General features: G+C 36.9%; 1 protein-coding gene across 1 annotated transcript; it reads right to left on the reverse strand.

Annotated features, from left to right (window-relative positions):
* Positions 1–590: 590 nt before the first annotated feature.
* LOC126771816 (uncharacterized) lies at positions 591–12789 on the reverse strand. The gene is made up of 9 exons (XM_050491920.1): positions 12590–12789; positions 12239–12284; positions 4006–4208; positions 3629–3816; positions 3385–3560; positions 2645–3306; positions 1116–2559; positions 882–993; positions 591–774 (listed from the first exon to the last, which is right to left on the reverse strand). Exons 1-9 carry the CDS (start codon positions 12644–12646, stop codon positions 651–653), a joined length of 3012 nt encoding a protein of 1003 aa, XP_050347877.1. The 5' UTR covers positions 12647–12789; the 3' UTR covers positions 591–650.
* Positions 12790–13094: the final 305 nt, after the last annotated feature.

Genomic DNA, 13094 nt, shown 5'->3' on the forward strand with positions numbered 1-13094 from the left:
TGCATACTTGTTATTGCTCTAAGCTCATATTGTATTAATTTTTATTATTATAACGAAAACGATTCTATAGATTTTTGCGATTTATTCATAGAGTGGTGAAACATATTGAAGATGGTAAATTGAAAGGTAAATTGTAGGATTGGACTTTTTAGAAATAGGTGTGAAATTTAATATTAAAGACAAAAAAACATCACGAACATTGGCACTCTTGGAGACAGACCTTGGACGGATCGTACTTAAGACAAAACGATGACAGGTCTTCAAAATTAAGCTGATTATTCAATACATAAAGAAGGTACTTGTAAAGTGGGAGATTCGATGAGGTTACAGTAACGAACAGATATGAGACTAGAATAAATTAAACTGACATGACTAGATATAACATAGACGATCTTCAGTAGTACGGAGGTATACCGAACGTTTCGTGTCCAGCTTCGATTAATACGAGTTACATAGTTATTTATTATTTCCTTATAACTAAATGAACGGACAAAATCAAACGTATTTACTAGTATAAACTAAAAAAACAGGTATTTTAATCACTAGTATAAAAAATATAAATCTTGAATATTAAATATTTTTAAGCCGCACATTAAATAACTATGTGAGTGATTTTAATAACCAAAGCATTACGGGTAAATGGGTGATGATTACGGGAGGTTTGAATATAAATGCGGCTGGGTCGATCTCAAGCCGGCGGCGAGGCGTGGTGCTAGCGGCTGGTATTCTTTTCCAGAACGCGGTCGAAGAGTGCTCGTTGTTTGTCGCACAACTCTGTCATACAATTTAGTAAGAGTTAGTTCAAGATTTTTAATATAATTGTCAACATTTTTAAGATAGACAATACAAGATGGATAATAATACAAAAAGAATAAACTCACCGCATAGTAATAGGAGTATCTGATGAGGAATGTGAAGAACAAATGGAAAGTGTTTCGATGTAGTCCGACATATCGGAGGTACCGCTGGACGTGCTATGCGTATCCATGACACCTGTTTGAGAAAAACATTACTTCATATACGCTTAAAATAGATCGATCTGTAAATTGGTAAATATATATAATACTATATAATCTAATATATATAACGAATAACATTATAAAGTTATACGATACCTCTAAGTGGCTTAACAATGAGGACAGGTACTTCTGCTTCAGCTGAGCAACATTTATGCGTCGCGGGAGGTGAGTTTCTAGTACCTCCAGAAGAACGAGATCGTCGAGGAGGTGTACCACGTGGAGAATCTGTTGTGCGTCGAGCGGTACGGTATCTTCGCCGTGTTGCCGCAGTCGTTGCTGGAAGTTCAAAATCTGCAGCATTGGGTGCTGCTTCACCGCGTAGAGACCAACTAGATACACCTGAATCATTTGAACTCGATGAGTCCCTGTTCCCACCAGCTGTGACCGTTATGCCTTTTACTTTAGAGGCTTCAGAACTATCGGCATCCGAGTGCTTACTTGTAACACAGTCACAAGGTGTGTTCGATTCACGTACACCCAAATCTCGTAAAGTTTCAATGGAAGAAGCTGAGCCTCTGCTTCCAACGCTACCGTCAAATTCTTTAACGTCGTCGAGAAATCTTGAAGAATCGGCCGAACTTGACCTTTTTCGAAACTCTGCTCGATCTCGTACTGCTCGCAACTCTATATGTTCTCCAGAAGATGGTGCATTCGGCCGAGTTTCTTCAGGACCAAATAATGTAGGGTTACTCGCAGATTTTTCATCAAGCAATCTGCTTATAGGATTTTTTGCTGGATATTTCAAAGTGTGGAAACCAAAACTACCGATCGGAGACATTGGAGTGTATCCAGATGGTAATAATTTGTCCTGATCGAATTTATTGTTTTCTATTGAATTTGGTTCCATCATTAAGTATTCATCATTAGTATTTTTTCGATTAATATTTCCATCTTTATGTTCTTTGAGATGACCGCATTTATTACACATAGTTTTTCCACTTATCGTAGTAAAACCCACCATTGGTTTTAAGTTAGTACTAAGAGCATCAAGTTCTGTCTGTGTAACTCCTGCTCTTCTCAATAAATCTTTTGCATTTTCGTAATGTTCTAAAGATAGAGCAAAATTTAGGTTCTCATAATTTGCTTGAGGACCCTCATCAATCTGAATTACTCTTGAATCAAGACTGCGAGTCATTGAATCGCTCGATGTTAAACAAACCTCATTTTGTGTTTTTCTTTTAGTTTTTCTTGACAAATCCACTGTTGCGTAAAGTGCACTTCGATCACTGGTACTTGGTATGACATTTTCTTTGTTTTTGACTGTTGTTTCCTTTTCGTCCATATTTCTGTTACAGTATGGTAGCTTAATCCAGTTGTTTGCCCAATCTGTTACTCTTTGGCATGGACAGTTGGATGGTTGAAAGTTTTCATCTGTTTCTATTACGGTTGGCTGTTTCAACTTTTTACCTAATTTAAGCAAACAACCACAAGGTTTTTTTAATATAAGCGTGTTTGAATTCGAGCTTTTGGTTATTTGAAATAATTCATTATTAAGACATTCTTTAAGTCTTTTCGGAGTATCGTAATACTCTCCTTCTACCTGGTGACAATAAATAATAAAATTATTTTAACTAAAATTACTTTTTTTTAATTAAAAATATTAATATTAACAATATACTATTTACCTCTGCGGATGGTATTTTTGGAACATCGTAATTTTCATACGGGCCAATGTTTGTAGCGTTATTTTCACCAATAGATGATAGATGAGTATGAGTAAACGACCTTACTGGTAAAGGCATAGCAGGTTTTTTTGTTAATTTTAATTCTAGTCTTGAGGGCTTCGGAGGTCGATCAGGTGCCTTATCTACAGAGCATCGACAGACATCTTCCTTGTTGACCCCACTTGTTGATGCATCACTACTTAAGGTAGTATCAGTTATGGTAACCTCATTATGAGATTCATTTACAGCTTCCATTGTCCACGCTGGACTAAAATGTTTTGCTCCTGGTGTTAAAGCAGCTGTAGACGATCGTGATAATGCACCTAATTTCGATATACAACTCATACACCTTTCTAACATAACATTTCCATTACCGTTCCAAGGTGTCATATCTGTACCATCAATTGTTTCATTAACGGATGCCGTATCACCTAACCCCATATCAGGATATTGAGTTCGTTCTGCTGAAGGCCAATAAGGCGAAATTGCACCTATATCTTCTCCAATACAAGGATCTTCATACAGACGCAAATCTGTAGGAGGTAGTGATCGGTCTATTGTATTCAACTCTAATCTCCGTATATCTGCTTTAAATGATTTGTTGGAACGAGGACTCTGCAAACCTATTTAAAAAATAATATGTTTACTAAAACTGAAGTAAACTTTAAATAAACGAAACAAAAAAAAAGATTTAATTTTACCATCTTTTCTTGTTCCTAAGGGTCTTCTTCTAGGTGACAGCTGCCCTCTTGATGCCAAATCAAAGTCACGTGCAATTTCAGTAGCCTGATCAGTCACCAGTACATGTAATCCTTCACCCTTTCCACAGTGTGACCCACCCTCGAAACAGAAACGTCCATCGACGACGCCGTACCGTCTGTTTGAAATAAATAGTATGTATAACATGTGCGAAAAAACATTAAAAAACTCCAAATTAAATACAACCTCAAGTGTGCTATTTCCCAAACGCCTAACAGGCGTGGTGGTACGCCTGAAGTCAATGCAAAGCGGCGGTGATGGAGATGCAGTCGAGCAGGGCCTGCCGCTAGTCTCTTACATCCTGTGGCTGCCCCTGCTGATCCTATCAGCACGAGATATTGCCTTGCCTCTCCGAGCTGAGCTCCAACTTTTACCTGAACGGTAAAAGTTATTACTTAATTTCAAATCTTGCTGAGTATAATATACAGTATTCAGTATAGGTAGAAACGATATTACTTCGTGTGAATGATGAATAAAAACTAATATATGTGTTTGTAAATTAAAAAGTAATTGATGCCGTTAATATTAGCGTAACGTATGTTTGCATTTGGGAAGTTTTATACCTGCCATTGTATAAGTCTCTCGCGTGTTTCAAAAGCTAGCACTGCCGTGAAGTCACGACAAAGTAGTGCAAGTGTATGCGAATGCTTATCAAGCGTAAAGCCAGCCTCGCAACCCAGGTATTGCTGCAGAGATAGCGAAGCCTTGCTCGCAGCGCCGCCCCAGCGCGCCTTCGAGTCGCGGTACACTTGTAGGTGTACGCAATCTATAACACACACAATGAAGTATTAACTAATCAACTAATTTTGACACAATAATTGCCGAGGTAATATGATAATATTGCAATATTTATTAATACATAAGTAATATGCGTTTTAAATACAATGAAGCGACCCACTCGTTATATTTCAAGTCATCGATTCTTAATAAAAACTACTGGCCCGGGGAGGGGATCGAGTTACATTCTTCGTATTTTATGGAGTCGAAAATAAGCGTTACAGAAACCTTTGTAGCCGCGTCAGATACGCCGTCGCGTTATAATAAACGAGTAAGTTATGAGTGAGGGCTTGTGGGCCTATTTATTTTTCAAAGGAATTTTTAATGGAATTTTCCAGTAAATTTTATGTCTCTTTGAATTAATTGACCTAAACTTTAAAATAATCTAGTAGCACTAGAATTCTTTTTTTTATTTGCATATGTTTTTTTTAAAAATGCTGCAAATAAAAATTACGGCACATTGAAAGCATTCGTATTGAAACCTTATTTGGCACTTTCGTTAAATAAAAATAAAAGTCGTAATACAATTTCAAAATACCAATTGTAATCGTAATTAAAGTTACAGAATATAAATTAGTTTCCTGACCTTAGAAAAAAAAAAAATAAAATATTCTCTTATTAAGTTATTTTCATAGTAATAACAAAACAAATGTTTTGTTATTTAGTGAAACTAACATATCTATGTATAAACTAAAAATGTTTAAGGCTTCCTTAATCTTTGAATGCTGTTGAAATATTGAAACCGAACGACGTATCTACACTTTAGTCTGCGGCTATTTCGGCACGTTTCATTTGTGCACGCTTTGTTCATGCCTTTGCCATTAGTGTTATTTGACCTTATCGTATTAAGACACGCTCCATTTGATATCACCGACTATTCCTCTATATTATCCTTTGCTATTGTCGTAGAAATATTGTTGTAACATTTGTATTCAATCCTTCATTAAGATTACTATTATTATTACCATTTTGTTCCAAAAAAAGAAGTAATCACAATCAAATAAGCACGCTTAATGGTTGTTAGCATATTTATATAGCGGATTTATAATTACAAAATATTTAAATTAGAATAAATAGTATATGGCCTGTGGTAGTACGGACCCCGAACCCATAAAGATAGGCGGAGAATCCGTCATCAAGACGGAAACAATTTAAATACTTCGGGTCCGTACTGCACGAGTCTGGTACAATCGACCACGACGTCAGAGCTCGAATAAACGCAGCCTGGGCCAAATGGCGGGAGGTCACCGGGGTAATCTGTGATCGCAGGATAGCGGTGAAATAAAAGGGCCTTGTTGTACAAGTGCATCATCCGACCAGTCTTATTATACGGCGGCGAGACGTGGCCAGTTCTCGCGAGACAAGTTCAGCAACTTCACGTCGCGGAAATGAAGATGTTGCGGTGGATGTGTGGTGTTTATTGTAAAAAAACAGGCAGTATATTTAACAGCACAGGTACTGCTGATAGAAGTGAGAACTTAAATTAAATATATTTGTCCAATGTCCACATATATTTGCACTAATAGTAATAATTCTATTCCTGTTTATTATATAGCTTTTTATTCATCAAAATACACGGTGTGTCGCAAACTCGGTACAAAATATAATTACAGCTTAATATAAATAATTTAAATACACTTATATTCTTTGTGTATACTGTTAGTACTTATATAAATTTCAATCATTATTACCCTCATTAATTTCCACAATAATTAAATTATTTGTACTTTTAACGATTTCATTATCTTAACATTAGAACAACAGAAGCCACGAGTCTATCCCCTTCAATAAACCAGCGCAACTCACCTAAAGAAGTTTTCAATTCAAAAATATTTATTAAATTAGTAAAAACGATTACCAGTAAATTTGTAATTGATTAAAACCTTAAAATAAGAAATATAACGAGTTATTGAAATACTTTTAAAACTGAATTTTGACTTTAATTTAAAGTGAAAAATGCCATTATATACTGTAATTAACGTCGCTATATTTTGGTTGTTTTTAAAGGTCTTTTCAAAAAATGATATGTTTCAAGAAATAAAGAGATCGTTTTCAAAGATGACACGGACAATGACACGGAATGTCTATGACTGCAAATAAAAGGGCAAGAGATAACAAGGCGCCCTCCGACCGCCTCGCGTCCCGCGCATCGCTTACTTTTCTGCGAACAAGCTTCTCTAACAAGCTCTTCGACTTATACTCTTGTCATTCGTGCCGACAACTTACGACAAGTGCTTACAAAGGAATACTTTGTGACATTTTAAGTAAAACTATCAAAGCGATCCCTGGTGGGACTACAAGTCAGGAGTTATGTTTCCTCGTGTAGAGTTTACCAGCTACGTCGTAATCAGAAACAGCATCATCTTATTGCTCCTTTTAGCAATAATAAAAGTAATTATAAAAATATTTTTTAAATTTAGAAAATCACATAATATTTTGTTAAAAAGTAAAAAAAAGTGTTACTACAACATTGAAAGTCTCAATAACTCAATAACTCGACCGCTGGTGGCGGTCGTAATTCGGTACTAACATACAATTTCAAATTTAAATTAGCGGTAAATGGTATTAAATTATATGCAGTGGCCGTGTCGTCCAATTAATACGTTTAAATAATGCGAAGTTAAATTAAAACGCGATCGTTAGAGGGCGGCCTGTGGAGCTGCAATTTGCGTTCCAACGACCGGTGTAATTAATGAACACGAATACTGCGGTGCGTTCTGACGAGCAGACTCGTTGCAAACCTACGCGATACCTGACGCTACATGACGGTACCTGACGATATCAAGCGATACCTCACGGCTCACAACATGAGCAATAACCCTGTTAATAATATACATAGCATAATTTATGTGGCGTAAAAAATGCCACTATGTTCAATTCTAAATATGTACAGTAAATTTCTCGATTAGAGTGATAGCCCCCCCACTCAAACCAAAGTGGATTGTTTACATATTTTATATTATCTTTTCGAAAGATATTGTAAGCAAAATCAGAAAATAAATAAATAATGAACATTGGACAGACAACATAATGGATGAACAACACAATTTATTAATATACAAAACGAAAATTAATTATAGGTACTGATTGAATCAAAGATTGATTTAATGTAGACATCGACGTATTGCAAAATCTCTATACTCGTATAATAATTTAAAAGAAAAGTCACATAAACACAGTTTTCATTAACATGCGTCGTTCAATAACAAAGCATTATACGAGCAGCTTACTGATACCACGAACTCAATGAATCTCTAAGCGCTCATCAATATTTATATTCGCAATCACGATTGATTTGCAGCAGCAGTGTTCTGTACCTGCGCGACTCAGCAAACGCGTGCTCCGCGTGCCGATGACCCCCTGTTCTCGTTTCGCCCTTTGTTCCCTCGTCCCTTATCACCCCTTCACGCTATCCCGAGGGCGCCGCGTGCCGCGACTTATCGCGACTAACAATGCGAGGGATTCCTAAATCTATCCCCAGGGGATTCGACCTTGACTCGCTAATATGATATCTTAATTTCAGAAATAACTTCCAAAATGTTTTTGCCGTTGAACGTAACGAATGAGAAAATATTGAAGTGGTCACCGCCAGCTTCTGCTCCACTGTTCATATAATCGATTGCCGTTCTGATGCTTTAAACTTACTTATTTCCTCTTAGTAAGTAAGAGTTTTCGCAAATTAAAATAAAATGTAAGAAGCGATTTACATCTAGAAGGTTGCCGTCTAACTGTTATCGTAGTTAAAGTGTGTACATACGACATATTATAAAGCATGAGACGCGTGTAAGGTGTTTCAGGTTTGCTTAAAAGCTCCAATTCCGCTTCGCATCAAACTTTATTCGTCAGTGCGGCTGCAGTGCGAACTGCGAGGCATCAAGTAAAAAGGAATTATTCATACACATTTACAGATAGGTTACACAGTATAGACTAAATGGAATTGACAAGTATAAAAGCAAATTCATTTTGAAGGTTCTAGGATTCTGGCTAACAGTTGAAATTAAGAAATTGTAAGATATAATGGCAGTTAAATATATCGAACTAATGAGAATAATTGACTTCACTAACTGTTAAAAAATTATTTTTAAATTACTTATGAAAGCCGGCGAGCAAATGTCACTGCAGGAAGTAGCAATTGGATATTACAGCGAATGCGGAGCCGACCGAGATGTCCGAGACATACTCCTTGTGTTTGCGGTCAAACACTATAACAACTCACGCCGAAAGTCAGCGATATCTTAAAGTGTCATGTAGAAAATCTGGCATAAATCCCTACCGCAGGTATCATTTTAAACTAATTTATCCAGAATCATTCTTATTTGTATTTTTTTTATCTCTAGCCATTAATATAAATAATTGTTCGAATAAAACAAACAATACTCAGAATGCTGTCGTTTTATTTTGTACAAGAGCAAATTCACACGAATCTACCCAACGGCTGTCATAGGAGCATCTTGACAAGCTTCAACAAAAATGAAGCTTGAATTTCGACGCTAATATCTGTTGACGCAGTCGACGGCACTCTCCGTGCCTTCGAGCGGAACACGACTTTTGTGTCACGGGGCGGCAGCGCTGTGGCGCTTCATTACCGCGACGATTGCCGTCATTAGCCGCGCGGAAACGAGCGCGTCGTCACCTTTGTAGCGCTAACTAGGCTGAGCGAGACTGAAACATCAGTGTTTATACTTTCATTAAACGATATTACGAGTATGTGAGTGTTTTAACGAACGATTTTTATCGTTTCAATAAAATATTTGCGGATTAGGTACTCTTTGTTAAACTTTTATTGATTTTCATTAATGCTTTCAGTCAGAACGTTAACAGTTAACAGTGTGCCGTGACGGCAAACAAGCCTACCGAATGTCCAGCCCGAGGAAAGCACGCAAAACTAATGCGTTTTATATATACTTACATACAAATATAATCAGCGTAGTGTATTTCATGATATAACTACTACTGTTAGCCTTGGTGAGAGAACGATGACAAAACTATAATATAATACTTTTATCACGAATTCTTCGTATTGACGTTGTACATGTTTTAAGAGTCCATACTATATACCCCGAATGGAAATTTTGTTATATTTATAAACAATGATTTGGATGCGGCCATTCTGTTCGCACTATACAGATAATCTAAAAAGTATTATACAATATCTTATAGCTTTTCGGAGGTATACCCGCTTATTTCTCTTTCACTACCGCCTCGCTGCTCAAAGACACTGATAGTACTTGCTATGTTAAGAACAGAAAAACAATTACCTACCTTTTTTATTTTGCTGGATTCCTGTATTTAATTCAGTTAACTTAAATATTATTATTTTTTATATTTTATTTAGAATTATTTATCTTTAATTGATTGAATTGAATCTTTAAATGATTTCCTTATAGCCTTACATACAATATTTTGTAAATGATTTCTTTTTTTGGATCGTTTCATAAATATAACATTTGAAAGAGATTAGTCATCTTTTGTCTGCCGTTTCCTTTAATTGTATGATTTATGTGTATAGTTTTTGGAATAACAGTAAATAAATATGACAGTGCACATGTTTAAAGAAAAAAAAAGCGAGTTTTTCATTTAGCTGCAGCGTAGTGCAGCAGTCGTGTGGTCGCTGGCGGCGCCGACGCGCGTCGACGGCACCACGTTTCGCTGTTTCATTAGTTAATTAATTGAACCAACCGCGTACATTCATTATCAATTTATAGAATCGAACTCCTATGTTCAATATAAATTTAACGAATTAGTTAAAGTACTGTTTACAGTGAATAGAGTTTCGTTGTTACATTAGTCGTCATGTTATTAATTCATACTCATTTAACACATTGTGACACTTGCTTAGAAGCGAAGGATCTTTTGTAAGATACGCGGCTAGTCGTGTCTTAAATGTGTTAATATCCTTATAGTTAAAGATAAAAGTGCAAATATTGTAAATATATAATTGTCGAATAAAATTATTATTCGGTATAAACTTTAATGGTTTGAGTAAAATATGGGTAATTTAGAAGTACATGTCTGTGAACCGAGAATGCTTCGAACAAGCCTTCCTAAGTGTTACGGGAAGAAATAACAACTAGACAGAATAATCCGTTTTATACGAAGAAAGTGCATATAATAAGTTATAACAAAAGTATTTATAAGATGTATATACTTTGCAATGAGTTGTATAAAGTAGAAGTATTATTAAATATGTGACATTAATTTGTTGTTACTTCTAAGTCGTACACATATAACGGAATGTGTTTACACATGCGACAAGTGAACACAGCTTGACATTAGGGAAAGGTTACGGGTTCTTATCCGGGGAAACATCACTTGTCGTGGGATGATAATGGTAAGTGTAGGAGGAGCTTTAAAACTTAGCCGCGGTACTTGTCCACATTCATTTACCAGATGTTAATGTTTATGTTATACTTACGATACGACCACTGACTGCCTCGTCGGTCTAGCGGTTACACGTAAGGCCGTAGACTCAGAAGGTCTAGGCTCAAATCCCAAGACGGGCCAATAAAAAGTTAGGGCTTTTCGGTCGAAAATTCTCAGTAGCAGCCCGGAGTCTGGAAGTTGGACGTGCCTCAGAAAGCACGTAAAGCCGTTGGTCCTGCGCCTGAACTCTTTCCGGTCCTGTCGAATTGCCGTCCCATCGGATTATAAGAGTCAGGGATTAGAGAGTGCACCTGTGTTTGCGCATACACTTGGAAATTATATCCACCACTTTACTGGTGGTAGGGTTTTGTGCAAGCTCGTCTGGGTAGGTACCACCCACTCATCAGATGCTCTACCGCAAAATAGCAGAACTTAGTATTGTTGTATTCCGGTTTGTAGAGTGAGTGAGCCAGGGTAATTACAGACACAAGGGACATAACATCTTGGTTCCCAAGGTGGATGGCGCATTGGCGATGTAAGCAATGGTTAACATTTTTTACAATGGCAATGTCTATGGGCATTAGTGACCAGATACCATCAGGTGGCCCATACGCTCGTCCACCTACCTATACTATAAAAAAAAAGTTATCTCCTGCGCAGTTCATGAATGGAGGACATTTTTCTTATTATTATATAACCACATATATATTGCATTATGTAATATAACTTATATATCCTTTGTATATATGAACAAAACAATTTGGTGTAAAACCCTTATTTATGTCGAGTTAATTCGAGATTGTTAGCTAGTGATTTATATTTATACAGACAACGGGTTCAGTAGCACGTGCGCTCGCGAAACACCAGCGCGTAGCGGGCGCTGTGACGTGCTCATATTAATTATCATCACACACTCTCGGCGCACCTAGCTCTACCTACGGCGCCGTTCTGAATTGTTAATAGGCGCTCGCAACAATACACCAAACACTGCACAATGCGCTGCGCTGCTAATGCGGTGTTAATGACCGACTGCCCAGTCGTCGCCTCACGTTTACTAGCGTTTACTACAAACATAACTTTAGCTTTATCACAAAACGATAACAATATAATATACACGTTCATTTTTTTTAATGACTTATTTAATTATAACAATCCCACAAATTTATTATAAAAGACCTTTACCCCAATGAGTTACTTGTGTGAATATACCAATTCGTTTAATGTTTACAAAAACATTGTCCAGATTACAAACAACAAATAACACATTGTAGATAGCAGGATAGGCTGATCACCGAGCAGCAAAATTTCAAGGTTATATTTAAAATATTAATCTACTGGCAACATTTAAATATTATGATGTATTTTTGACGCCGTTTCTTTCCGTCTAGTGTACTGAGGTGCACACACTCGTTCTAAAATGAAACTTATTGAGGCCCATGGAGGACACATATCAAGAAATTGTCGAAATTTAGTGCAACTTCTATATGTTTGAGTGAAACATTAGTTCACGCTTAATCGTATTACTTCTATTATACCTACCCTTAATCAAAATTTTTCTTAGTATAAAATTTACAAAATAAATCTTAATATCAGATAAGCTTATCTTCTGTTGTGAAGACGATAGCAAGCGGTATATAAAGATAGTACGTGTCTCACCCGCGACAGGTGACAGCTTCCGCATGACGCACCAGCGTGACTTCCACTGCGAACAAACGAACCGGTGATACTCACGAGCTACATATCACTTTATTTCTCAAACAACATACATACTTAAAAAAACTCATAAACTTCTAGACATTAATAAATCGATTGAATTATTCGAAACAAACTGAACAAGATTGTCACGCGCTGACCTTGTACACACCACATATAAAAGTTATATCATACATAATCTTGGATCATATTAATATTTGTAGATAGAGATAAAATTATATTTAGTTAAGTACTTAAAAACCAGAAACCTGCGCTAAAATCTATCACTACGATGTTAAATAAAGATTACGGTACCTTCTTTCCATCTCGGAATTTAACAGTGCCTTCGATGATTGTGTTGTCGTCGGCCATGGTGATTGTAGGACGATTAGCTCTACTGCGTTAGCACTACACGAAATCCTGCGATAGCAGCGCGAGAGTGGCACTACTGAGGCGCGAGTACCGCGCAGGTGCAGCTACGGCGAATGCAAACGCCAACGCCCACGCCGCATACTTTGAGCACCCATTGCTAGCGATTGCACCGCTTACACTGGGTCGCCTCACATTTTCACGCTTGCTTGCTTTTCACTGTCCTGAAACAAAATATACCCGAACATTACAGCTTGAAAACACACACACAAAAATTAACTTGTGATATATTGGAAACGGTTTTAAACAATATGTTAATGCAGCAATTCGAGGAGACTAACTCGTAGCTCCTGAAGATCCTACGCCGATTTTGAACAGGTACTAGCTGGGTACTAGGAATGGGTTCATCACGTTGGGGCCCAATGCGTTGTGTGTGAGACAAAGCAAGCGT

Source organism: Nymphalis io, chromosome 11 (genome assembly GCF_905147045.1).
Source record: "Nymphalis io chromosome 11, ilAglIoxx1.1, whole genome shotgun sequence".
Taxonomy (NCBI): Eukaryota; Metazoa; Arthropoda; class Insecta; order Lepidoptera; family Nymphalidae; genus Nymphalis; species Nymphalis io.

Excerpts from the sequence above, each read along its gene's own strand:
- LOC126771816 (XM_050491920.1), bottom strand. The coding sequence starts at position 12,646 with ATGGCCGACGACAACACAATCATCGAAGGCACTGTTAAATTCCGAGAT. Across the intron at positions 3,307-3,384 it reads CTTAGGAACAAGAAAAGATG|GTTTGCAGAGTCCTCGTTCC; the intron begins GTAAAATTAAAT and ends TTTTTTAAATAG. Across the intron at positions 2,560-2,644 it reads CAAAAATACCATCCGCAGAG|GTAGAAGGAGAGTATTACGA; the intron begins GTAAATAGTATA and ends TATTGTCACCAG.